The sequence below is a fragment of the Asterias amurensis genome, chromosome 13 (genome assembly GCF_032118995.1).
Source record: "Asterias amurensis chromosome 13, ASM3211899v1".
In the NCBI taxonomy this organism is placed as follows: domain Eukaryota; kingdom Metazoa; phylum Echinodermata; class Asteroidea; order Forcipulatida; family Asteriidae; genus Asterias; species Asterias amurensis.
The window spans coordinates 14,497,355-14,525,188 of NC_092660.1; the positions used below are offsets into that span (position 1 = coordinate 14,497,355).

Below are 27,834 nucleotides of genomic sequence, written 5' to 3' on the forward strand. Positions count from 1 at the left end.
CTCGACAAGAACAAATAGCTCTTCCCTCAAAAGGTTTCCTACCCTTTCCTATATGTAATTTAATTTCTACAGCAGAATATAATAATAATATTTAAAGGTTTCACAGCATGAAAATAATTGTTCTTTAAAATAGATGTACACTTTTTTGATACGATAAGATATATTTTATACTTTTATATGAAGCCTCATTGAAGTTCAATTATGATGCTATTCTGTGAATGTGAATAAATTAAAACACCTCATGCAAAGATCCTATGTTAGGTTTGGTTGTGCTATTTTTAATTGTCGCACTCCACTGCATTTAAGTACATAAACTTACCCATTGGTAAACAGTAAACTGGCCAATTTGTAACCTTTTGTGTTTTATTGGTTTCGTCCCTGACTTGCATTGTTTAATTTATTGCAGGTCTAACTATAGGTTTTCTCAGTCAAATTCGGCAAATGAGCAGTCAATTTCATTTTCATGCGTTCGAATTAGAGCTGTTTTGCCTCTCCAGTTATTACTGCGTTTCAAATTCAGAACTCGGCCATTCAATTTCGTTTAGAGTCGAGTCGATTCCTTTAGCACTCTGTTCAATTTAGCGTACCGTCATTCTTTTTGAATGATTATTTTGTTAAATCGAATGGCGCAACATTACATTTGGCTAATCATAAAACAAAATCGAAAAAGAATTTTAAGTAGCATTCGACTACGCGCGAAATAGAATAGCTTGATGGTTAAATTGGCTGCTCATTTGCCGAAATTGACCGAGAAAACCTATATTACCAGAAGCAGAATCTATAGTATTAGTGAGGTGTTTCAAAACAAATGGTGACTAATTATTTTACTTTTAAATCATTAGAATTGGCCTCGCATTTTTCTGGAGTGTTCCAACTTCTCTCGGCTTTATAAAAGCTAGAATGCTTTGTTTACTGTAAGCAGTCAACATCCAAACACCTTGATGATTGAAATTTGTAAATAAAGAAAATGTACCAATAATAAAATACGAAACAAAAATTGTGAACTTCTATTTATTAAAAATGACCTTTTAACTTGCTTATACATAAATTAGCTCTTTACTGGTGCAGTCTGCGTGGATGACAACTTGTGCCCAAACCAGGCTCAAAATAACTATGCTCTCTCTCCCTGGTTCCCGCTGCTGGTACACACAAACAGTGACAAACCATGACTGTGATCTGTATGCAGGCCTGTATGAATCATTTTTGAAAGGGCAATGGCACCCTTATAGGTATCCTTTTAGAGTTATATATAAGATCTAGAGGGCGCACTGGTGATGCTTCTTGCACAAACGCGACGGGATCGCAAGGAGACCTGGCGCCATTCTGCACGCGTGTTGAATATGAAGTACACATTGGAATTTGTGCTTATTGAACGCTGACGTGATGCTGTTTTGTCAACTTACAAAATGGCCGCACAAACACACGCTATGTGATGCCTGTTTTGTCAACTTAGAAAATGGCCGCCTGTGCGCATGCGGAGTCGCACATATAGGCCAGTGCGCACTCTAGTTCTTATATATAACTCTATGGAGGCACCAGGCCTGCAATGAACAACAGAATGCTATACTTTCCATACCTCCATGAAACCCATGTTTTGTAATCTGTGTCTTTCTCCATCGGGAGCCGAAATAAACTGCACTTTAAGACTTTCACTAGTTAGTATGATGACAGCCTGCTGCAAAGCAGTTGAACATGTTTTACCTGGGGGGTTTTGGGGCCAGATTTTGATACTATCACGAAGTTAAAAAGAGTAAGTTTGCACTCTGTGTTGAGTATATTATGATCGAATGCTTTGTTATGTGGCATCAGAATCAGTGTCAAGGAAGTGCACGTGACCTTTATCATTGAAATTCCAGGCCATGAAATTCCAATTACCGATTACACATCACAAATATTTCATGCTGATAACTGTACAAAGTTTTATCCCCAATGCAAATTTAACATCTATTAATTTTAACATTATACAGCAAAAAAAAGAGAAAAAAATAAATTAAATTAAAGACTCAAAACAATTCTTTTCCAAGTAAATAATGGACAATGTCTATCTCTAAAAAATAAAATTAACATAAATCCCTGTAAATCACACTTTATGACCAATACAGTTTCCAGTAAACATCCAAATACATCTAATGATTATTAATTAGTCTAAAAAAGAAACCACATTATTTTAATACCACAGTCTATAGAAAGTTCCCAATAGACGCCATTTTAACGAGCGACTTGAATTTAGTTCGGGCTTTGAGCTGCATCAATCGATCTCTAACTTTTCTAGATAGTCATAGCCTAGCCCAACCAACCATGCACAAAATTTGATGGAAAGCCAGCATGCTGCACAAGGTATTAACGCATGACATTCCAGACAGAAATATTTCAAGGGATGTTTTCAACTATCTTCATCATTAGAATGTGTAAGTTTGATGTAAGTTTGTGGTCTTAGACAAGTTTCTTTCTTACCAATTCTGTAATGTTCCCTTAACACTCTGTGATGTGTCAATTTGGAACTGTCTATTCAATGCACTTTATCAGTCACAAGGGGGAAAAAGAACACACTACTGAGAAAGAATGAATTAATAAAAGAACATAAACTAACTTTTTAAACGTACAAAAATATGAAATTTTCCATCAATTAAATAGCTGTGACCCCAACCTCAAACTAAAAGTAATTTTTTTTTGACAACATTAATATTTCACTAAAATATCCTCACAAAAAGGGCATAATTGAACCATTTATATACTCTAGGTGGTGTTACCTCAACACATGCACTCTAATAAGTTCTTTTACCGCTTAAAAATTTGAAAGGGCTCGAAATACCCACTTGACCACTGGCCAGAGTCCAGAGTCGACCAAATTTTGGCCACTGGCCGATAAATCCACAACAGAACAAGGTATGGGGTTTTGCAAACATGCACTTTATATGATGGACTCATTGTATTCTTAAAGGAACACGTTGCCTTGGATCGGGCAAGTAGAATATAGTATTTTACTTTTAAAACATCTTTCTAACAATATGCATTTTACAACAATAGGTTTCAAATGCTTTTCATAGACCAACTCGCCCGATCCAAGGCAACGTGTCCCTTTAAGCTTTTTACATTTCAAAACTGCCCCCTAAGTAAAAAATGAAGCAGACATGAATTAAGGAGATGTTTGCGGTTGCACCACGTGAAAGTCTCTTTTGCGTAGTGTTGGTTCTGAAAAGAACCGGTGATTGACAACTCAACATTTCGATCAGTATGCCCTGATCAACCTCAGGAGAAAGGTATCATGTTTGAAAGGTTGAGATGTCAACCACCTGTTATTTTCAGAACCAACTCTACTCCAGGCTTTGAATTTGGCTCTTGAAGGGGCACAGTAATTTTGTTTCTGGTACTTGGCACCTCTATGAAGAAAATGTAAATTTGTACAGGAACCTTGCACAGGGCTTCACAGCAAAAGCACAGGACACTATTGCAATCGCTGTGGTGGTTGCTGTTGGTTATTTGAGGCCTGCTACTCAAAAGAGATTTTACACATGGTGCTACTGCAAACCTCACCTAATTATACTCCCACCATGCAAAGTTTCAAATCCTGAACATAATGAAGTATGAAAGAAATATATTACGATTAGGGGGTCTAATGTTGTACCTTAACTGAAAGTCCCTACATCGTTGCTTCAATCCCGTCTGTTTAGATCTTGGTCTGCTGAGGTTTCACCTCGACCTCCAGTATAAGCAGATCATCGTCGTCCTCATCCTCCTTAGCGATGACCGCCTTAGCTGGAATGCTCTTGATAAGAACGGGATGAATGAAGTCCTTCTTCCTGTCCTTGAGGTAGTTCAGGTCGTTGTAAACTGCCACTTTCTGCTCAGAAAGATTTGCCACAAAAAAATTAAAAATTAAGCAATTTCTAGCGCATTCTGAATCTGATTAATATTTTTAATAGCTTTTACTTTTGCATCGGGGATAAAGATTTTGTTTTACCCATACACCAATGTTTATTAAGCACAATAAACTCAGTACTTTTCCTGAGTTCTGTGAGTTCTGTGAAAAACGGGCTAGCTTGGTGGTCTAGTGGTAAAACATCTGCTCTAGCAATGCAAAGGTCGTGGGTTCGAATCCCACCGGAGTGATTTGCCTGTTGATTTTGTTTTCACAATGCTTTATACAATCACAATCTGCTGTAGGCTTCTAACCAACCAAAGGTTGTTATTGCTACTCATTTTAAGAATGATTACCAAAGAGATAACTTCCTTTTAAAAGGAAACATTCCAAACAAACTTGGAATAAAAGTTTGACTTGGGAGTTACCAATTTAAGTTCCTTTTTACAAAAATGTTTTAAAAAAAAAATCACCTTTGGGGAAATATGATGGTCTGGTGCGGTAGCCGTGGTAACACAACATAGCCATATCATCGCTAGTGCAGACAGTAATATTGTGATGCCGAGCAGCCAACGAGGGAGCCCCGACTTCTTGGATACGCAATCCAACCACCCGTAGCCATCATCCATGAACTCGTCGCGCTGGGGGTAGTCTGTCGAGTCATGGTCATTCAGAACCTCCAAGTTGGTCTCTAGATTGCCCAGTGTTTTTCCAAAATCTGAGAAAAGCATAAGATTTAGAAGAATTGAGGAGCAAATATATCACAATAAATGAAAAATAATAATAGCAGTGGCTTCTTATTTCTTATACCATAGGGCTCACATCCATCACTCAGTGACACTTAAGGCACTTTAACATTCACGATTTTCCTGAAGGTAGTTGAGCTGCATTTTTGAAATATGAGCCCAATTCCTTTATATTACAATGTAATGGTTAACAAGGTGCTGTGGCATAATATGCAGCCAATCAAAACCAGGAACAATGGGGCGAACCCCTTCTCTTTACGATAAAGTGCAGTGGGTTCCATTACACAACACACTGGACCAACAGCTTTATGTCCCATCCAAAGGACAAAGTATCATGGTTAAGTGTGTTCTTCAGCAAGTGTCATGACCAGGGCTCGAACGCACACTCTGCTGAACAGAAACAACAGAGCTTGAGTCCAGTGCTCTTTCCGCTAGGCCACGACACGCCAATCTAGAAGAATCTCAACTCCTTTTCTGTATGCAGCTCAAACCTCACCAAAATCGTACTGAAGCCTGGTACAGTTTTGTCAATACCAACGCAAAGTGATTATTAGACCCAACCGCCTGAAAAGAAAACCTTTTCTTACCGAATTCTTCTTGGAATTTTGGATCTGCAGTGAAGATATCGATCTCAGGCTGGGACTGGAATATGTACATCTCTCCGTTATCTCCCTGCATGTAAACAAGCCAGGAACTCAGACGATAACTGGCAAACTGTGAGAAGCGTTGACACAATGTTTGGATCGCTAACACTGGAGTCAAGATGTGTACGTTGGGCTCCTCCTCTGACCACTGTTAAGAGGAAGGGACACAAAATCCAAAAAGTGGTTAAAGATTTACAACTGGAACATTGTTTTGTATTTTGAGCAAATTTTGTATACAATTTGTTTTCTCGGTCGGCAGGTTTTGTAATGGTTGGTTAGTTTACAAAAAACAATTATTATTTGACAATATTTGAACATGATACTACACAGAGTGAGGTACTACTACTCGTATTGAAAAACACAAGACGCCTGGAATTGTTCGGTTATGAGTTTACCGGCCCCACACTAATTTTTACACTGGACTGTAGGTCCGACGCCAGTGATGGAAGTTTGACCTACAGTCCAGTGTAAAAATCGAGCCATGAAGTCTTACCTACTGAAGCTGGGGTGTTCAAATTTAACACAGGGTGTCCAAAAGACACCCAGAAAATTAAAAACAGATGACCCTTACAAAGTAGTCAGTACAAAACGAGCCGTGACAAAATGGCATAGAGTGTTAAAAAAACAAAGCAAAATAAAACCAGATAGGAGGAAAAGCTGACAAGTTTAAATGAATAACAATATTTAATCAATACCTCTTTCCGCTTCTGTGTAGCAAATGGGACTTCATTTTGACATCCTTGGTGGCAGACATTCATCTCCCCTTTATCGTTATACGCTTCGATACATGCTACAGGAAAAAGGCAACAAAGGAAAATGTCAGTTTTAGGGCAATACCTCGACCAATTTTAGCTGATCCTTTCAAATTATCTCGTACTCTTTCAAAAAGTTTGGGGAGGCCTGAATGCTTAGTTTATGAAAGGGCAAGGGCACCAAGGCATTGTCACTCCTTGGTAAAGGGCATCCTATGAAAAAAGGGTAAATTTCAGGCAATCGCTTTTATAAAATCCGTGAAGTATCAAGCCGGGTTGGGCTCTTTGTTGTAGTAGTTTTTGAGGCATTCGATGGTGAGGTATCAATGCATTGATACCATACATGTATCTATATTGCCGTGTAGATTTTGGGATCTAGGTCTAGCTTTTTATTCAACTGCCGGGGAGTAGGTGTCGGGAGACTCCTTTAATAAAAAAAGAAACAGTCCTGCTTATTGACTAACTACCTGGGCGGAAAGAAAGTAATCGGCTGGTACTACTACTTTTACTAATAGTGGATCGAGGGGACTTCTCACTGCTTCTTTGTTTCTGTTCTGGCTTTCTTTGGCGGATTGTGTGTTAACAAGTGCTCCTTCTAGTTCTGACTCAAGGGTTACAGTGTTAGCAAATGGGATTTCTGTGTCAGTGTGTCTTTTGGACACAGTGTTTTTAAATTTGGACACCCTGTTTTGTCTGTCATTTACATGTAAATGTATTGTAAGTGAACAATTTGGACACCCAGTTTTTAAATTGTCAGCAAATTTGGACACCCTTTTACCAAATCCTGGCTAAAACCTTGTCTAGTGTTGGGGATTGTTCAGGGTTGATTTGAACATGTTGAATGTCGAGGCCAGGGGTCATGGTAAGCGTACCCTCTTTGCACATTTCCTTGGTGTTATTGAAGTCTATGAAGTCGTCTTCCGCAAACTCCATGATGGAGAAGAGCCGACAGCCTCGCTGACATGCTGGCAGATGAGTCTTCTGAGAAAGACACAAAAAAAACATATTATAGAATTCAGCTCACATTCAAAGAGTATAGTCAACAAATCTGATAAATTGTTGAAATTTGTTAAACAGATGTAAACAAATTCACACATGTCCTCTCGACTCAAAAACATTTGATTTTTCCCTAAATTGTGTGATTTTTTTACCAACAAATTTTAGCCCGTCGGGCTATCTACAACTTGGAAGTACAGCAGCACTCAATTGGTAAGTTTCATTATTCAATAGAACTTATCGCCAATCTGCCTGGTTGGTTTTCCTGAAAGGCATTTCTGGAAGGAAAGTGCATTTAGTATTTTCAACCATTCAATTCAACAAAATCAACCAGGCGATAATCACAATAAAATTCAATTCAATTCAATGCATTATTTATTTCACAATCACATTCATGACATTGATTGATATCCTCAAATGACAGTAACTAAAATTTTATATTTTTAAGAAAACAGATAAAAAAACACAGAAAACTTTCCTTATCTGCCCCTGATCCTGCCAGTCCGCCAAATAAACTCACTCATTTTTAACAAAGAAAAGGGAATGTCTCATTTGACTTTTGAGTAAATAAATAAAAAATATTTTGTTTGTATTTCCTAGAATCCTATCGAAATCAATGAAAAAGTGATAGGCCTAGCAGGATATGGACAATTTTCCTAAAGTACAGCGGGAAAAGAAAAATGATCGTTACATTGGTGCTACTGCTAGGACCATGGAGATTCTAGGACCAATGTCAGGATTCGGTGTAGAAGATTGGCCCTTTAAATTGGGCTTCCAGTTGTCTGACTGAGTCTGAGTTGAATAGACGTTTTCACTTCTTCGCCACGTTCACTTTCTCCCCCCAAAACAACAAACAAACTTACCTCTGGATAAGTATGCACCGAATAAGTTCGCTCACATGAATCCTTACATGACGACACGTCTTCTAATACATTCTTAAAAGCACTTTGAGGGGTAGTTGAGGCGCATATATGGCCAACAACAGCCAGCAAAATGATTGCACTAAATATCTGCCTCGTTGCCATTTTGTTTTTGTTTTCTTTTTTTACATCATCATTTTTCCGATCTATAATTTATGAACAGCGCCACCGTGCGGTGAGGTTTATTATCTTGTCACAAATCAATCGTCGGTGCACAAACACTGGAGGGTGGGTAGCCTTTTGTCAAGGCCTTTACGATCCCAAGACGACAGACGACAGTAGTCGGACGTGCTCCTTGCGTGCGTGCTCTCCCGTTCGCTTTGGTATCGCAGCTCCCAAGCCACGAAGGCCTTGACAAAAGGCTAGTGGGCAGGTGTCAAAGTACGGTGTCCGGTGTTGCTTTTGACGAATGGGCCTTTTGCGATCGCAGTTTTTATGACGACGGGCACGGTTTATACTATAGCCTGCTGGAGTCTTAGAAGACTGTTTTTCCAGATCATAAATTGCAACAAGTTCCGAAGGCAGTATGACAGGTAAAAGAAGAGTCTTCGTGGTTGGAGTAGGCATGACAAAGGTAATACGGATTTATCACTATTCTAGCTTGGTCTTGGTGGGAATAGGAGAGGACTCGCGTGGGGGCCAGCGGAGCTCCGTCCCCCACGAGCCTGCACGGCAGACGCGGTCCGACCATGGTCCGACCGATAGCTAGGACCAGTGGTTATTATTAAGCGGGGCGGGGAGGAAGGGCGGCCCCCGGCGGGCCCCAGCCCTTGTTCTATATTGTAGAAACATGCATGGAACATGTGAAGTTGAAACTGTACTGTAATTTAGTAAAACAAAAGGAATATCTAAATAAAGTACTAATTTAAATACTATTTAGTATTTTAGAACTTTAGATATTCCTTTTGTTTTACTGACATACAGTACAGTTTCAACTTCACTTGTTCAACTTAGAACTTCTAATTTATTTCAATCATCAGCGAATGAAAAAGGGTTGGCAAGGCAAGATACACAGATGTATCCCCCTTTTGACATAGACAGTTGCGATAACGTAACCCTCCTCCGCCGTTGGAAGGAGGGTTATCGCAACTTCTTTTGACATAGATTTAGAATCTATTACTTAGACATGTTAGATTAGATAGAACTGTAGAATGGCAGGCTTTTTTTGCAAGATGATTGACACCGTACCAGCAACCTTGTGTTGTTCGTTGTGACCACTGTGACTTTGACTTAGACGAGTTCAATTCAACATCTACTCATTTGCTCATGCATGGCCCTACTCCTAGAACTATTTCAGTTTCGTCCGGCTATCGGGAGACGATAGCCGGACGAAACCCGGACGAAACCAAAATAGTTCTAGGACTAGGAGTAGCATGGCCCCTGCTGCCCTGCCTGCACAACAAGTTATGGGCTCCAGTCAGTAGCGCTGGTGGTAGGATGTCACTGCTTTACAATGGAGGAGTCCAACCTGGACTAGGTGTTCCAGCATCAGTTGGGCCATCCAAAAGCTGTAACACTAACAGTAACACTCAAGTTGGGACTGGACTATAGTTGGGACAATTCTCAAGATGGGACGGAACAACATCATGATCCACTCCCAACATTTCCAATGTTCAAATCAAAGGGCAGATGGCATACCCCACACTCAGAAGTTGTTTTTGGAAAAGTTTCCGTATGGCGCCACCACTTTTTCATTCGATATGAAATAATATACTATAAAGTATCTAATTTAGTGATTAAAGCTCAACTTTAAAGCCATTGGACCCTTTCGGTACAGAAACAAAAAAAAAAGGTTTACAGATTTACAAATAATTTACAGGGTTTACAGAAGGTAATGGTGAAAGACTTCTCTTGAAATATTAGTCCATGAAATGCTTTACTTTTTGAGAAAACGGTAAAACAATATAAATTCTCGTTAGCGAGAATTACGGATTTGTTATAAACACATGTCATGACACGACGAAACGCGCGAAAACAGGAGTGGGTTTTCCCGTTATTTTCTCGCGACTCTGATGTCCGATTGAGCCTAAATTTCCACAGGATTGTTATTTTATATATAAGTTGTGATACACGAAGTGTGGGACTTGGACAATACTGTTTACCGAAAGTGTATAATGGCTTTAAAGTTGAAATCTACAGGTTGTTAGTTTGAGTCCCACTCAGGCAACAAGTACATTCTGTCTTTGTTCAACACCTAATCATTTAAAATTTACCCAGTCAGTTTCCCTTTAAAGTTGTTTATAATATATTTGATACTGAATTCAAACTGATTGTTTTAATTTTAATGTCAATTTAATTTTCTTCCTTTTATTAGTTTGAGAAACCGGGTCGTCGCGATGATTTTGACTACCCAGACATGGCGAAGGAATCCGGAACCAAGGCCTTACAAGATGCCGGTATCGGCTACAGCAGTATTGAGCAAGCCGTCGTCGGCTACGTCTATGGAGACACAACTTGCGGACAGCGGGCCTTATACCAACTAGGCATGACAGGCATTCCAATGTACAATGTAGGTCATTCAAAATAATCCAAGGGCTTTTCTCAAACCTCGGCTTAGGCTGCAGTTCCAGCTGTCGATTTCGCCAAACTCTTCCTAACTTAGGATTAATCTTAGGACTTAGGACGAGTCCCAGCTCTGCACTGTATCATGCAAGCCTTTTAAAGATTATTTCTAAGTAAGGACCAGTTACTCGTCCTCTCGAGATAGGATTAATCCTAACATTTTGTGAAATCTGCTGCAGGCGCCCTCCGTTGTCCACTTGCAAAATACCAATGCTCCAGAAGGCGGTTCATTCTTGCTGCGTTTCCACTGCGTACGCAGTGTGCGGAGCCGGAGCCGAAGTCAAGATTTGAGAAAGGCCCTAGTAGGCAGACTTAAAAGGAATGGTAGAACTGTCAAAGTGGTCACAGACAGCATTCATGTTTTGTGTGATCAAGCATACATGAAATAACAAACCGTCTGTATCTGTTATGTGAGTCTGGAGAAGTGAAAAGCCATGCACAATTTTCTGCACGTAAACACATTGTTCTTAATTTTGGTTGTAAGGATTTTGTCACACGCGGCAACTTTTACAGGCAACTTGGAGGTAACCAACTACAGTGTATGCTACAGGACCACTATGGTAGCACATAAGTAGTTTTTCGAACATTACCTTGCAATCCCCAAGAAAAATATGTGAACATTGAAATGTTAATGGATTCTCTGGAGATTTCCTGAAACTGGTTGCCTATAAATTGCCTCATAAATGTGACATGGCCCTAACAACCAAAATCTGCCTTTCACTTTTTATTTGCTGGTGGGGTGTTTGTTTGTAGTGCACTGGGTTATTCCATTGACTTTTTTTTTATGAACAGGTGAACAATGCATGTGCCACTGGATCGTCAGCCTTGTACCTGGCCAAGCAGCTTGTTGAAGGAGGTATGGCTGACTGTGTCATGGCTCTTGGCTTTGAGAAAATGCAGCGGGGCTCACTCAAAGCACAGGTAAAATATCAGTGCGTTGTGGTACGGCTTAAAGGGACACTCGGGCCTCATACCAGACAACTTTTTCACAAGTCCATATTTTATATTCAATAGTGAAAATTTTCAATATTAAATATTAAAAGCCACAAGGGAAACTTACTGGGTAAATTTCAACAACAAAGGGCTAGATAGCTCAGTTGGTAGAGCGCCAGCACGTTAGTTTGGAGGTTGTTGGTTCAAGTCCCACTCTAGTAAATTTTTCTTTGCCAGCACAAAATAACTTTCAATACTGAACTATTTTTGACGGAGCACTTTGAGTGAAGTTTGACTGGTCCTCGGCAGGTGTTGAATTCAGGGGAGTGTTAACAAGACCATGGGGCTTGTAGCTCAATTTTTTTACCAGACCAGAATATTTTTTAGATCTATCTCATTTTCTTGTGGATTTGTACCCCAAATTCGAGCCCTGCAAAGCATAGCATAGATTCCTTATAATGTACAAATCAAGTGGATACCGGTCCCATGACATTGACTTGAAGATGAACAGCGTGAGCTCACAAGACGTTTCAATTTTTATTGTTTTTAGTATGAGGACAGGACCAATCCGATGGATAAACACATGGAAGTGCTCATGAGTAATCACGATCTACAAGCCTCACCAATCACAGCCCAGATGTTTGGCCGAGCTGGCATAGAGCATATGGACAAATATGGTAAGACTGTTTTTAAATGCCCTGCCGCCGAAAGTCGAAGGTCATTAAGTTTTTACCCTGTCTGTGGGCCGTGTGTTTTAACTCTGTATACAAAGTGTGTGGGCCTGAGAACATAAGCGGTCCACATTGTTATATTTAAGAGTACACGTGTGACTCGTGTGTGTGAGCTATAAGCAATGGTTTATTAACAACGCAAGTACGGTGGCCTACAAGTGCCATATGTGACATCTCTCTTTTTTTATACAAAGAAATGAAGAAATAAACTTTTACAAAATTAAGACAGAACTGGCTGATTCAATGAGTCCTTAGTTCATACACTTCTGGGATCTTAGAGTTGTCAAGGTGAGTCAATGTTCAAAATCTTCAAAGTGTTCGATCGCGATACTTGGAGTGTCTGTGGTTGCGCTCATTTTATTTTATTTAAACAACTATAAGTCTACTAACAGTTAGTGGTTAACTCGCGAAACTCAACTAAACTTGGTCTTTATTTACAAGGTCACTGTTCTGTGGCATCACATGTATCCTCAGAGATCTAAGCGTTTGGGTGGCTTGCTGACACGCCCACTTCGTGTTACATAAGTGGGAGGCTCTTCGGGTGGCACTGTGTTGTCTGGTTTTGGTAGGTCAGTGGCTGACTTCTTGACAGGACTAATGACAGGTTCCGGACCTGGCTTTGGTTTGGGATGCTGTGGTTCATTCGGTTGATCATTTGCAGGGATTTCTGGTGTTTGGTGTTTGTTTGCGTTGAATGAAGACATACGGAGATGTTTGCGGTTACATCGGGACTTCCGCCCTGCATGCTCTACCACGTATGATCTTGGTGATGTATGTTGGTCAATCACTGTAGCGGGAACCCATTTTTTAGCACCCGGAAATGGTGCCATCCTTACCGGATCTCCCGGTTGGAGCACAGGTAGGTCTTTCCCTGCTTTCTTGTTGAAATAGTGCTTCTGTTTTTCTTTGTCGTTGCTCAGGAGTTGTTTGACTGTCGTTGCGTCGTAAGTCTTGGGTTGGAGGAGTGATCGCGCAACTGGTAACTTGTTGCAGGGTCTGCGGCTCATCAGGAGTTGAGCTGGAGACAGGTCACAGCTTGCGAGTGGAGTTGTCCGATAATCTAATAGTGCCAGATGTTTGTCATTGCACTTTTTCCACATGCGCTTGACTGTCTGGACTGCGCGCTCCGCTTCACCGTTGGACTGTGGGTGGTGTGGCGAGGACGTGATGTGATGGATTTGATAGTCCTTGCAGAAATTGTCAAACTCGCGTGAGCTGTACTGAGGTCCATTGTCGGTTCTTAACTTCTCAGGAATGCCATGACGACCAAACTGAGACTTCAGAATGTTAATTGTTGCAGCACTGGTCGTGTCTGATGTCAGTTTGTCGACCTCAATAAACTTAGAGAAGTAGTCGACTGTGAGTAGGTAATGATGTCCTTCAAACTCGAACAGGTCTGAACCCAGTTCAATCCATGGTAGGTCTGGTACCTTTGTTGGCTTCAGGGGTTCGGATGGTTGTCAGTTTTGGTGAGAGTTGCACTCAGGACAATCCTCAACAAGATCCTGTACTTGTTGATTCATCCCTGGCCAGTAGAGGGCTTCCCTGGCACGCTGTTTGCATTTAGTGATACCCAGATGTGAAGCATGTATCAAGGTGAGCATGTCACGCCTCATAGATGGTGGAACGACAATCCTCATACCCTTGTAGATGATGCCGTCTGCGACAGAGAGCTCATCCCTGTAGTTCCAATACTCTCGAATTGAATGCAGTGTCTCTTGTTTAGTGTCTGGCCAGCCTTTTAGGATCACCGCGTGCAGCTCATTCAGCTCGTCTGCGGTCCTTACTTGAAATTCCTGGTATCGCAATGGGGTGACAGAGATGTAGTCTATCATGTTGATGACGACTTGTTTCATGTCTGGTTCGGCTTCAGGCAGGTTAGCTCGACTGAGAGTGTCTCCCACTGGTATGTCTCTTTTAGGCACTATTTAATCTTTCAAGAACTCTGGTGTTTATGCAAATTGCTTTGGCTGAGTTGCTGGTCTATTGTCGTCTAAATTTGTTCGCGATTATCAGTCATACGGAAAGCCGTTGCACTGCTAAAGCGATATGTACTTTTTTTCTCACGAAATGACTGCAGTGACTAACGTAGTACTGTAACGTTGCATCAATGCACGTTGTTTACTCCACGTTTTCTGTCCTTTGTTCTCCGTAAATGCACAATTATTTGTGGAACTTACCGCCTCTGTCGTGTCAGGAAAATCACCTGTAACAGACTGGTGGGCTGTTTTTGATTGCTTCCCTAACGTTTTCAGCGTTTTAGGGATCTCACTTCTGACACCATGTTATATTTAAGAGTACACGTGTGACTCGTGTGTGTGAGCTATAAGCAATGGTTTATTAACAACGCAAGTACGGTGGCCTACAAGTGCCATATGTGACACACATAATGTAGGGATTTGAGAACTGTGTAGAATAGGATTCTTTTTGCGTGTCGTGGACGAGCAGTCTAGGTCACAGGACCCAAGCTCTGGTGTTGTCAGCAGCAGAGTGTGGGTTCGAATCCTGGTCATGGCACTTGAATCTTTTTAGTGCACACATGGAAAGCAATTTTCACTTTTTACTTGTAATCTGTGATGAAATAAATAAATTGAATTGAATTGAATTGAATTGAGGAGCAAGGCACTTAACCGTAATTGCTTCTTAAAAAGTTGGGAAGGTAGTATCTGCCGTACCAGCCAGGCTCCTAGCGGGTGATACCCATGGGGACCTGTTTCAGCCCAGGAGTAGGTGGCAACGTGCCCCTGGTTGTAGTTGACTTGAGTAGATAGCCCAAATCAGTACAGTGTAGCCCTCACCTTGGAGTGGCAATCCCTGGTGTTGTGATGTTAAGCATTGTCTAGTATAAATTTAAAGGCAGTGGACACTATAGGTAATTGTCAAACCCTAGCCTTCACAGTTGGTGTATCTCAACATATGCATAAAATAACAAACATGTGAAAATTTGAGCTCAATCGGTCATTGAACTTGCGAGATAATAATAAAAGAAAAAAACACCCTTGTCACACGAAGTTGAGTGCGTTTACATGGTCGATTTCGAGACCTCAAGTTCTAAATCTGAGGTCTCGAAATCAAATTCTTGGAAAATTACTTCTTTCTCGAAAACTACGTCACTTCAGAGGGAGCCATCTCTCACAATGTTTTATACCATCAACCTCTCCCCAATACTCATCACCTAGAACGGTTTTATGCTAATAATTATTTTAACAATTACCTATAGTGTCCACTGCCTTTAAAGCTTAAAAAATGTCTTCAATCATATAAGAGTCAAAACTTTGGGTCGATGTATTACCAACTTTCACTCCCCCTCCCTCTCGTAAAAGCTGTAACAAAATTACCAAGTACTCAAAGATTTAAATTTAAGTGCACCAAATGTATAACTTTGTTGTGTTTATTATTGTATGTTTTAGGTACAACTGCAGACCACATTGCAAAAATAGCCTACAAAAACCACAAGCATTCTACAAACAACCCGTAAGTTTTGTACAAAAAATGTTCAAAAAAATATGCAAATTATCTATTAATCATCCTGCTCACTGACCATTTATTAATAACGACTCTGGTTTGAGTGATGGATAAGCTATGCCAGCCTGCAATATGATATCACATGTGGTGAATGCATCTACATAGTACACAGTCAACCCTCCTACTGTCTGACCATTCAATTTCATCCTTGTTTGAGTTTAGTTCACAGTTGTGGTACCACACAAAAGCCAAGTGCTTAATGGTTTCAAATGGTTGGTCAACTGCCTAGAAAATGCAACCAAGAGTAGCATGGTTAGTGCTGTGGTCCAGGACCAGTGGTTAGACTGCAGGGCCCAATTTCATGGTTCTGCTTACCGCCAAATTCTGCGCTTACGATCACGATTCCCCGCCTATGTGCAAGCACCGAATTTCTGCGCTAGCCTTGTAAGCGTAGAATGCCTGGTAACGTAAAGTACGCACACGCAGAAGCCGAAATTCACTGCTAACCCGTGAAATACGCATGCCGTAAGCACAGAAGTCCCTGCTTCCGTAAGCACCGATTCTGTGCTTACGGTAAGCAGAGCCATGAAATCGGGCCCAGGACTTGCAATCACAAGGTTGTGGGCTTGAATCCTACAAAGCTAACCGCTGATTTCACAATGACTTGAATAAGTATTGTCGTCTAGTTACTAAATCACATTTTCTTTATTTGTGCAATTCATAATCATAGACGTACAAACAAATATGTTAATATGAGAGAGATTGGCTGTTGCCAGCTTGGTCTTTATATCCCCTTGTGGAAGTTTGCTGAATTCCCTTAAAGGCAGTGGACACTGTTGGTAATTACTCAAAATAATTATCAGCATAAAACCTCACTTGGTAATGAGTAATGGGGAGAGGTTGATAGTATAAAACATTGTGAGAAACGGCTCAATCTGAAGTGACTTTTAGTTTTCGAGAAAGAAGTAATTTTCCATGAATTTGATTTCGAGACCTCAAGTTTAGAATTTGAGGTCTCGAAATCAAGCATCTGAAAGCACGCAACTTCGTGTGACAAGGGTATTTTTTATTTCATTCATATCTCGCAACTTCGACGACCAATTGAGCTCAAATTTTCACAGGTTTGTTATTTTATGCATATGTTGAGATACACCAAGTGAGGAGACTGGTCTTTGACAATTACCAATAGTGTCCAGTGTCTTTAAGGGGAAGATCATCTAAACAAATAAGCAAACAAACATATTAAATTCTGATTTAGTACATGACATATAAAGTAATACAAATTTTTACTTTCCTCCTCCCCATCCAACCCTCCACTTCTCCCTGAAGTTATTCACAATTTCAAAAGGAATATTCTATGGCAGACATTAAGAACGCTCCCATGGTCTTCGCACCTCTCACCAAGTTACAGTGCTGGTAAGTGCTCAGTGTTCACTGTCTTGTCTCATATCTCATCCACAAGATCTTGACGTTTGGGAAAATCTTGGAAGTATAACAGAAGCAGTCTCTCTTTTTTTCTTTTTTTCTCTCCTTATTTTTGTACGAAAGCTTTCCCAAACAAGGCTAAAAGCCACTCCTGGTAAAGGCTACAATGAGACAAATTTAAGATGAAAATAACTTGGGGGAGCTGAAGGTAATCAATACATGTATGTGGAATAAAGCTGTTGGAGTGGCTGTTAGTTCTACATCTCATCAAATCAAGAGTATATTGGTCTCAGGCTCAAACAATCTGATAGGAAGAACCAGGTCAGACACACTGCACTGGTTGCACCAATTTTACTGTGAACATATCTGTGGAAAAGACAGAGGCTGGGTACAGAACTACAGTGGGAAAGAGGTTGTAACATTTACCCTAACCCTTCACCAACAAGATAAACAGTAAGCTTCTGCACTCTAAAGGATAAATGATAGGCAGAAGCTCCTGACCCAAATATGACAACAGTACTCCATTAGAAAAAGCAGAACATCAACCATTCAGAAGTTTGGTTGATGATGGAATAAAAAAAATATATTTAAAATGTATATTATATTTGGTTTTACCCGAATACACCGATGCCTGTTAGCACTAGTTAATCGGTACTTTCCCGAGCTCTGTGAAACAATTCATGACTCGGGTGGGATTCAAACCATATTGAACATGTTGAATGTACATTTGATCAAATACTTTTACAGCCCGACCTCGGATGGTAGTGCAGCTGCCGTCCTCTGTAGCGAAGACTTCGTCAAGAAACATAATCTGCAAGCCAGGGCAGTGGAAATAATCGGTATGCAGATGGCGACAGACTTACCCAGCACCTTTGAAGAGAACAGCATTATGAAGATGGTAAGGTCAAATGTCAAAGGTCAAATTTTTAATTAAAGAAACTGGCCTATTGTCAAATTTCATTTCTAAGGCTATCTTTTATGGTAGCTACAGATAGGACTGTTGTTAAAGGCAGAGGACACTATTGGTAATTGTCAAAGACTAGCCTTCATAGTTGGTGTATCTCAACATATGCTGTGTTGAAGTGTTTTAGTTCTAGTGCCTTTTAAAGTCTATTTTCCATAATTGGTTTGTTTTGTTAAGTTTAATGTAATTTTCTAATGAATTGTGTATTGATTTATTGTAAAATTGGACGCAATTACAACTTCTGATTGTAATGTCTTTTTTATTTTTGAAATACTAAATATACCATTTTACCTATCTTTGATCATCTTAAAGGTTGGGTACGACATGACAAAGAAAGCGGCTGACGATCTGTATCGCAACACTGGTGTCCATCCTTCAGAGATCGACGTCGTTGAGTTACATGATTGCTTTGCTGCTAACGAGCTAATCACGTATGAAGCCCTGGGTCTTTGCCCTCCCGGTAATTATTACAGACATCCCACCCATCTTCGTCTAGTTCCCTGTATTCACAGTAGTTAATTGTCAAGGCACTGGAGGGGACCTGACTGTATTTTTCCTTTTGACCTCATTTGTGATTATAATAGGTTTGTACTGAAAACCAAATACGACAGAACCATCCTCTGAAAAAAGGGTGAAACTGATACTTTGAGTGGTTTCATTATTCGTTTCTATGTTATAAAAGAGAAAATAAACTAGCTTTTGCAAACTGCTTCCATGTACCAACCGAGATCACTTAGGATATAAGTGACCCTTCTCGGTAGTAGCGCCCTGTCCCCCCTTGCTGTATCTCAACATATGCATAAGTTATTAAACCTGTGAAAATTTAGGCTCAATCGGTCATCGAAGTTACGAGATAAAAATGAAAGAAAAACACCCTTGTCACATGAAATTGTGTGTTTTCAGATGTTTGATTTCGAGACCTCAAATTCTAAATGTGAGGTCTCGAAATCAAATTCTCTTTCAAACTACGTCACTTCAGAGGGAGCCGTTTCTCACAATGTTTTATACTATCAACAGCTCCCCAATACTCGTTACCAAGTTAGGTTTTATGCTAATAATTATTTTGAGTAATTACCAATAGTGTCCACTGCCTTTAAGCGGTTGGGTTGGTGCAGTGGTATCTTCACCTCGCCTACGACAGCTAGAACCCTGTCCCAGTCACACCAGTGGATTCGGTTTCCAGTCCCTACGTGATTATAGTGCTCTAAATCCCTGACCAGGGGTCGATTTCACAAAGAGTTAGGACTAGTCCTAGGAGATATACAAATCGCATGGATAGTCCTAAGTTAGGACGAGTAACTGGTCCTAACTCAAGATAAGACTAGTCCTTATTCTTTGTGAAATCCAACCCAGGAAACGTCATAAAATTGAAGGCAAACAGAAATGCATTTTTGCCCGAATTATTTGTCAACCTTCAGGGAAAGCCGGTGAGTTGATTGACAGAGGGGACAACACCTATGGAGGGAAGTATGTCATCAATCCCAGCGGGGGACTCATCTCAAAGGGGCATCCCCTCGGGGCAACAGGTAAGGAACCCTCTCATTCAAACATAATATCAACCAGAGATGGCAGTTTTCCAGCTATTGTCAGAATTCCGGCTTTTTTAAATTTTCCCCGAAATTTTCTCAGAATTTGTTGTCCTTTAGGTTCTATAAAAAAAAATCGCTGTTAAGTTTTTTTAGTTGTTCTGGGGTCTGAGCGGGGAGAGGGGTGGTGACCCCCTTTCCTTTGCAGCAAATTTTTTTTCAGGCTCTGAAGGAAAGAGTCACTAGCATCCCTGTATCAACAAGTTTTTCAGTAATTTTTGTCAATTTCTGTGATTTGAATTTTAAAAGTATGGTCATAGTTTGGTTTTTGTCAACGTAAGGCTGATTTTGTTTTCAAAATTGTTAAGAAAGATACACTATAGAAGTCACCTGTGAACGTTTCAGCTGAATACTGTATAGTGGGTGCGTTTGTTTAGCTTCCCTGGGTCGACCCCGGTGTGTGGCGGTTTTTTTTTCCAGGACGAACGTGGGTAATTATCTACACCCGTTTGTCCTGGAAAAAAAGACCACCACACACCGGGGTCGACCCAGGGAAGCTAAACGAACGCACCCAGTGTTTGCTTGACGGATCACAAATGATGATGGATGAGGGCAGGGTCTACATGTACTTGCTGATTGGCTGCTGGAGTCAACCTTGTTTGCATAATGATGTTAAGTTGAGCTGTGATTGGTTAGCTGTTTCTTTGTAGCTGCCAAAAGTCTCCTTAAAACATCACAAGAGTTATCTTAGTTCTTGTTTAGTTCTTGCCATTTATCATTATCCTGCTTTTATCAACTTCCATTATTGCTCTTCATCAGGATATATTATCATGTGAATTTAGCTAATAAAAAGTTCAAACAGTGTATTGGTTAAATGTGCACCTATTTATAATAATATCATACTATATTCACCGTGCTACACATGTTTGCTCAACAAATTCAGGCGTTTATTTCTTTTTCCCATAAGTTTTCAACCTCATTGTTAGGGCATTCCCATTTGTTTTGTACACAAAAGCAAAGTGTGGGTCTCCTCGCACCCCAACATGGCTCCACACAGAACCATAGAAGAATATCGAGTTTGGTTAAAATTCTTTTTCAAGCAATACATTTATTCCAGCTGTTTAAGGCAGTGGACACTATTGGTAATTATCAAAGACTAGCCTTCACAGTTGGTGAATCTCAACATATATATAAAATAACAAACCTGTGAAAATTTCGAACTTGTGAGATAATAATGAAAGACAAAAACACCCTTGTCACACGAAGTTGTGTGTGTTTAGATGGTTGATTTCGAGACCTCAAGTTCTAAATCTGAGGTCTCAAAATCAAATTTGTAGAAAATTACTTCTTTCTCAAAAACTATGGCACTTCAGAGGGAGCCGTTGCTAACAATGTTTTATACCATCAACCCCCTCTCCCCATTACTCGTTACCAAGTAAGGTTTTATGCTAATTATTATTTTGAGTAATTACCAATAGTGTCCACTGCCTTTCAATAGGGCTTTAATTGTGATATTTTTTAATGTATTCGTTTTGTTCAATTTGTTGTCTTTTTGGATAAAGAACATTCTTTTTTCGGAAGATCCCACAATCTGCTCTAGACTATGGCTTGTGTTTTTTATTATAAACTTTCCTTTAAAACAACTCGCAATCTTAAAAAAAAGTTTTATTTTTGTTTGTCATAAAACAAATGATGACAAGAGACTTTTAATGTTTAAAAATAAAAGGGAAACTGTACTGTATGTGAAAGAGAAACGCCCACCCGTTAATTAAATGGCGTGTACCCGTCGCTTGAGGGCGCTACGCAATCCTGCCATAAAAAAAAAATTATAGCGATTTTTAGACGTGCTTGCGGGTGTGATAAAGAGGTGAAAATCACGGTAAAATCACATTGTTTTTAGTAAATCCTTTTGTTCTTTCAGTGATGAATTGTAAACCTGTAGGGACAGTCCAGAGACAGTGCTAGTTAAGATGGGAAGGCTAAAAAATTAAATTGTTGCTGATAGTTGTTTGTGCGGCGATCCGTCACATTCGCTCTGCTGTTCAGATCGTCGGCGGACGGTACCAGCACCACCACCGCCCACCAGCACGGCGGTGCTACCACTTCACGTTTCCCGGCCCCGTATAGCTTATAATATAGAATTAATATATCGGCGTCGGGGACTCGTTTCGTTTGTAAACTGTTCAAAAACGATTAGAAACTAATAATAATAATGATTTAGTTAGGACTGGATAGGGCTACTTTATTTATTTATTATTCTGTATCGTTTGTAGTTGCTCCTCGTGTCGTGGGGAGGATAACGTAAAAATTGCAACTATATCTTTTGTTGAGGTGCAGTCTTTTTGTCCCACTCTACTTCTACTTCTAGAAAAAAATGCTTGTTAATGTTAAGTTGTGTAGTTTCTAGAAGAAGTCCCATTCCATGTTCAGTCAGACTAAATTTTAAATTAATTTGATTGAAATTGAATGATCTTCTCAAATTTCTTGTCAAATTCCTTGCCTTGTAAGTTGCAAGTGGACCGATGTTTATAATAATTATCTAAAATTACTAACTAAACTACAATCAAGAATGATTTTTGTTTGGGGGGGGGGAATTGTTTTGTTTTAGTCCCAAGATGGGGCACTTTAGTTTGATGATAGACTCATTTAAACTGTCATAATTTACTGCAATTTCTTTTTCTTTTTTTATATTACAAGTTTTCCTGTTTTATAAAGTTGGCAGTGGATATTTTACCAGCATCAGGGTTTGGTAAAGCTTAAAAAATGCTACAAAAAATAAATTCAAAAAGACTATGGCCTTAACCATTGGGGAAGAAAAACCATAACTGTAATTCATAATTTACTGCAATTTTTTATGTTTTTTATTACATTACAAATTTTCCTGTTTTATAAAGTTGGCAGTGGATATTTTACCAGCATCAGGGTTTGGTAAAGCTTAAAAAATGCTACGAAAAAAATAAATTCAAAGGGACCATGGCCTTAAACCATTGGGGAAGAAAAACCACAATCGTAATTCATAATCTTCTCTGTTCCGATGCATTCTCCTCACAGGTCTAGCCCAGTGTGCAGAGCTTTCTTGGCAATTACGAGGAGAGGCCGAGAAGAGACAGGTTCCCGGAGCCAAACTAGCTTTGCAGCACAACATCGGATTAGGAGGCGCTGCAGTGGTGACATTATACAAAATGGGTTTTCCTGAACGACAAAGGTAATAATTACCCCTCAACAAGTTGTCGCCCATTTGTTCAAACCAAAACATAATTTAAATTGGTGAATGGTGATCACAACTTTATTTTGCAGCTCCTCATTTCTTGATTATGAATTTCTGACTATCTCTTGTTCTGAAATGTGGTCGGGTTGCCGTAGTGGTATCTTCCATCACCATTCACCTCAGTCCCTATCTGACTTCATCGGTTTTCCCTGGAATAGTCTTTTGGGTTTTTATCCCACATCCTTAACTGAAACTTCTATTCCGTCCTTGTTTTTTCTCAATTTGTGTTTTAGCTAATACAGTGACGGAGCCTGCTTTTCAGAGACTACTGGGTTTCACAACCAGAACAAAGGAAATGAAAAATACTAATTTCAGACAAAGTTTTGCAGCTAGGCATGCAGCTCGTTTGTAAACCCGGTCATAATAGTTTCATTACAATGTTAAATTAACTGCAAGTGCTAACTCCATATCACTACATTGGTTTGACAGAAATATGTCTGCAAGTATTTCTGGTTGCCAATGAACATCTTTGTTTTTTTTACTTTGTCCTCGTCAAGCGCACGTATCCAGCCCAGGCTGACTGCAGCAGAGACCTTCAAGTGTGAACAACTCTTCAATCTCATCGAGGAACATTTGAAAGGGGTAGGTTGACTGGACCTAGTATGTGATTTCATACCCCCCAACCTTCCCAACCCCTCGCTCTTTGGTTTCTAGTTCTAATTGTCCTGGGTGACTTTTTATAGAGGTGTTGATGTTATTGAAACATTTTGTCAGCACTTTTTTTAACAAGAATTTGTCACTTTTTGACTGGCAGTATTTCTTAAAGGTCCACTTAACTGTGCCAAGCCGCTGTATTAATTTTCTCAATTTTTGGAGCTTCTTGAGTAAATCGTTTTCCTTTGAAAATATAATAGCCACAATGAAACCCTGACTAGACAAAAGAAAGTCACCATAGGGTCTCATACTATGCTCCGAGATTTGGTGTTGCTGTGTGAGAAAAATGAGTAGGCACTCAAGAGCTGGGAAATCTACCTGTAATCTTGAAACACTCATACAAACTTGCAAATTAATGCCAAACAATGGTTTTCCATTCTTGTATGCCACATTTGTACAACAATTGGGCAAAGGCCATGAATTTAGAGGGGTTACACAACAACAAACTGAGCAAAAGTTGATGTTCTTACATTAAAAACGTCTGATAAGTCCCAAAAAGAACATGCCATCCCACCTGATAAGTTGTCTCTTCATTATCTTATGTATGTATGTCTTGTTATCTTCTTTATTTCTTGTACCTCATGAACTTCTCGTTCACTGAAAAATTTCTCGTTATCTTATGAATTATTCTCGCCTGTCATTATGTTTCTCTTGTTCCTGGCTGTAGTCGGGTAAAGCCATCGCTAAGAAAGTTGACGCCCGGTTTGGGTTCAAGGTGACTGCAGGGCCTGGAGGAAAGTCTGCATTCTGGCTTATCGACCTGAAGGACGGAGCAACCTCTGTTGTGCGGGACGGCAAAGGTAAAGCGCTCTTGCATTTCGTTGTGTTAGTGTGATGGGCGAGGGCGCGTGTAACCGACACGATCTCGGGGCAACTAGGTCTCTCCTCTCCACTAGGTCAGATCAATCATCAGGGTTTTGATATCAGCCGTGTTGCTGAGCCCTGTGTCCCGTCGAAGCTTGGTTTGTCTTCTTAGTGTATTAATGTTGTATCTTTGCGTGTGCTTGTATTGTGTGTACATCCAGACTATTTTAAGCAAGATAAACAACGTTGTGGCAATTTTAAACCCATGCTTGTTCTATTTTAGAAGATACAGTGTTTTTGCACTGAAACACAAACAAATTACTTTCTGTTTAATTTTGATATGTAGAGAATTTGATGCTTTGATGATAATAATAATATTACTCATTTCTGAAGCGCAATAACCAAGTTGTCGAGCCCCTCAGCGAAAGGAGTAGATCGTTCCAAAGATTTGTTCAAACTTCAACAGGGATCCCTTCTGTAACAGTTTAAAAAATATTCTTTACCCATTTGACTTGTAGATAAAGTAGATGTTACATTCACCATGAAAGACGCAGACCTTGTTCAGATGATGATGGGAAAACTACAACCCCAGTCGGTAAGAGGCCCTCCCTTTTTCTGTAATGTATTATTATTATTTTTTTTTTTTTACTTAAACAAATTTATTTTCAAAATACTTTAATTGGATTAAACAATAGTATTTGTGGGTGTTTTTTACCCATACACCAAAATGCTTTAAGCAGTGTATATTCAGTACTTTCTTGAGTCCTATGAAAACACAGGCACATTACTTGGATGGAATAGTAATAAGAATATTTGTTGTTTTTTGCAACAGCTCCCATTGGTTTTGTACACGTTTTCCAACTGTGGACCTTTCCCGAACCGTGGACTCTATTGTCCTCTTGTTATAGGTCCTCGATTTGAACTTGTATACCTACTCTAATTATGTTAAGAGAACAACAAATCCTGGTGCTTATTGTATGAGAATCTTCGAAGTGTTTAAACACATTTTCCAAACATTTCCTTTGAGATAGACTCTCTTCTGGTTTAAGGGTCTGAGTACTTTTTGTAGGACACAAAACACAATTTCCACAGATTTACATCATACTCGCACAGTTTGTAAATAGTGATGGTAGAAAGCTTCCCTTATTTGCTGAGGTGCTGTAGTGTTTGAGAAATGAGTTAAACCAGTCACAAAAATAATTTTCGTCTCTAAAGACAGAATTATTTTAGCATGTAAAATGTATTTTCATGACAATGTTTAACTCATTTCTCAAAAACTACAGCACCTCAGCTAGTAATATTTTACATTAAGCTTTCTGCTATAAATGTTTTCAAATTGTGCGAGTTTGATGTTAATCTGTGGACATTGTGTTTTGTGTTTCAAAACGTACCCAAATCCTTTAAAACATGAGGTCATGAAAAACTTATGAATGAAAATGACTGATTTGTTTATTTTTCTTTCTTCTTTTCCTTCTTTACCAGGCATTCTTCACTGGAAAGCTGAAAATATCCGGGGCGATGAAGTATGCCACCAAATTACAATCGATTATTCCAAAGAATATGACCGTCAAGTCCAAACTATAAATCAATTTTCTGATGCTGAAGCTACTGGATGACCGTATGCAATAAGAACATTGAGAATCAAATAAATGTGCCATATAGAACATCAAGGTTGTCTTTTAAGTCCGATTTGCAAATAATGTACACTTATGGTTGGTCCATAGGTGTTATCAGAGTTAAATTTGCTTTCAGACATTGCTTGGCAAACCTTATGGACATAGACCTAACTTGCTATGCGTGTTTTTAACAATACTCAATATTGCGGAATCGAGGTGACCTGAAGGCAAATCACTGGGATATAAAAAAATAAGAAATTGTGTCTGGTCTGGTTATCCACTTGTTATTCCTGGGCCCAATTTCATGACTCTGCTTACCGCCGAATTCTGCGCTTACGATTGCGATTCCCCGCTTACGTGCAAGCGCTGAATTTAAGCGTAGAATGCCTAGTAACGTGAAGTGTGCAGAAGCCCAAATTCGCCGCTAACCTGTGAAATACGCTTGCCGTAAGCACAGAATTCCCTGCTTCCGTAAACGCCGATTCTGTGCTTACGGTAAGCAGAGCCATGAAATTGGGCCCAGATCAACTATTGTTCATCTGTACGGTGCTAACAATTATGTTTAGATTTATGGTGGTGGTTGTACAACACATTGTAATCTGCACCTTGTATTGCTGCCGGCTAGCATTTTCTGGCAGGCAAGATACTAAAATGGTCATTGGGAAACTTGTACGATTCTGGTGTCTTAATTTCCACTTTATTTTAAGAGTAACAAAAGTAATAGCTGGTTAAATTTTTAGTTGCCTCCTTTTATTATATCAAAAGTTGATCAAATCCAACAGTGCAATCTAAAAAAATAAATACAAGATTTTAAATTTTCTTCCCTGTAAACAAATCAGGAAAAGTCCAGGCACGGCAACTGATTTGTAAACTTGTGATGTCATGTTATATAATGTTGGTCATGTTCCTGGTATTTATAAGTAATCCCCTTACTAATTCATCAACACATTACATGTTTAGCAAGACAAGAGACCAGACTATTTTTTCATTTTTTCCCGTAGCTTCGAGTAGTCTTTCAACCCTGTATTCATTAATTTGTTTTGGGGGACACAAAATGGTTTCTAATCCCAAGTTGTCGCAACCCTGTCAATCAATACAAAGCGCAGACCAAAGCAATAAGTTTGGATAAGCATTTAGTCTCGTCTGCTGCTACCGATTGTCTCATTTTCACCAGTGACCAGTGAAAAACACTTTTGAAGATATTCTTCATGTATCCATGGGTTTGATGATAAAGATCACGAATCTAAGAAATTTGTAAATTTTAAATAAATTTATATGCAAAGAAATGTAAATTAAGGAGCTTTCTTAGCCAAGTGATTTAAACAACTTCAAGGAATATAATATTTGAATACTTGAATATTCATCACTTGTAATTCTATTGTTTTGGGGTTGTTTTTTTACTTTGTTTACTTGTGATCTTTTTATTGCTTATCATAGTAAAGATTGATGACAAAAGTTAATTATTCTTTATACAAAAAAATAATTATTAATCTGTTTGAAGTCCAAGCATGTCCACTGTAAAAATTACTGTACCGAGTTACAATTGTGAATTTTTGTAACTTGGAGGTATCGGAGGTTTAAATAAAAGAATATAATTTTGACAAATCATCGATCAAATGTTTTTGTCTTATCTCATTTGTAGTAAGTTGTAAGTCTTGTCACCCAGTTCCTCAGAAAATAAAATATATATAAGGGGAATCAATGTGTGGTGAAGAGGTTTTCAACTAGTGGTTTAAACCCAACGAGGCCTGGTTCTTGATAATTTTACCAAGGCAAAGTCGAGGTAAATTATCAAGAACCAGGCCTCGGTGAGTTTAAACCACTAGTTGAAAACCGATTCAACACACTTTGATTCCCATTCATAAATACCTGTTAGGTCAAAAAACATCAACACTTTTGGTCAAAAAGTAAAATAAATGCAAAAGTTCTAATTGTTCAATGATTTCTTTCAACACAACTCCCCTCCAGC

General features: G+C 39.3%; 2 protein-coding genes across 2 annotated transcripts; one reads left to right on the top strand and one right to left on the bottom strand.

The window, feature by feature from the left end:
* Positions 1-379: 379 nt before the first annotated feature.
* Positions 380-8,048, bottom strand: LOC139946577 (transmembrane protein 59-like). Its single transcript, XM_071944271.1, has 6 exons — positions 7,861-8,048; positions 6,874-6,982; positions 5,945-6,039; positions 5,193-5,397; positions 4,333-4,577; positions 380-3,841 (listed from the first exon to the last, which is right to left on the bottom strand). Exons 1-6 carry the CDS (start codon positions 8,020-8,022, stop codon positions 3,668-3,670), a joined length of 990 nt encoding a protein of 329 aa, XP_071800372.1. The 5' UTR covers positions 8,023-8,048; the 3' UTR covers positions 380-3,667.
* A 267-nt stretch (positions 8,049-8,315) lies between these two features.
* On the top strand, positions 8,316-27,475 carry LOC139946579 (sterol carrier protein 2-like). Its single transcript, XM_071944273.1, has 14 exons — positions 8,316-8,491; positions 10,232-10,426; positions 11,272-11,400; positions 11,963-12,089; positions 15,554-15,617; positions 16,938-17,024; positions 17,781-17,931; positions 18,310-18,457; positions 19,416-19,523; positions 22,575-22,728; positions 23,289-23,373; positions 24,113-24,245; positions 24,768-24,844; positions 25,732-27,475. The coding sequence occupies exons 1-14, from the start codon at positions 8,444-8,446 to the stop codon at positions 25,831-25,833; spliced, it is 1,608 nt and encodes a 535-aa protein (XP_071800374.1). The 5' UTR covers positions 8,316-8,443; the 3' UTR covers positions 25,834-27,475.
* The last annotated feature ends 359 nt before the right edge of the window (positions 27,476-27,834 follow it).

What these genes read in the sequence shown, in the direction of transcription:
- LOC139946579 (XM_071944273.1), top strand. Translation starts at nt 8,444, where the DNA reads ATGACAGGTAAAAGAAGAGTCTTCGTGGTTGGAGTAGGCATGACAAAG. An exon ending in AGAGCATATGGACAAATATG is followed by an intron (nt 12,090 to 15,553) that starts GTAAGACTGTTT and finishes TGTATGTTTTAG; the next exon opens with GTACAACTGCAGACCACATT. An exon ending in TCGAGGAACATTTGAAAGGG is followed by an intron (nt 23,374 to 24,112) that starts GTAGGTTGACTG and finishes TCCTGGCTGTAG; the next exon opens with TCGGGTAAAGCCATCGCTAA.
- LOC139946577 (XM_071944271.1), bottom strand. Translation starts at nt 8,022, where the DNA reads ATGGCAACGAGGCAGATATTTAGTGCAATCATTTTGCTGGCTGTTGTT. An exon ending in CGGTGCATACTTATCCAGAG is followed by an intron (nt 6,983 to 7,860) that starts GTAAGTTTGTTT and finishes TGTCTTTCTCAG; the next exon opens with AAGACTCATCTGCCAGCATG. An exon ending in ACCATCATATTTCCCCAAAG is followed by an intron (nt 3,842 to 4,332) that starts GTGATTTTTTTT and finishes CTTTCTGAGCAG; the next exon opens with AAAGTGGCAGTTTACAACGA.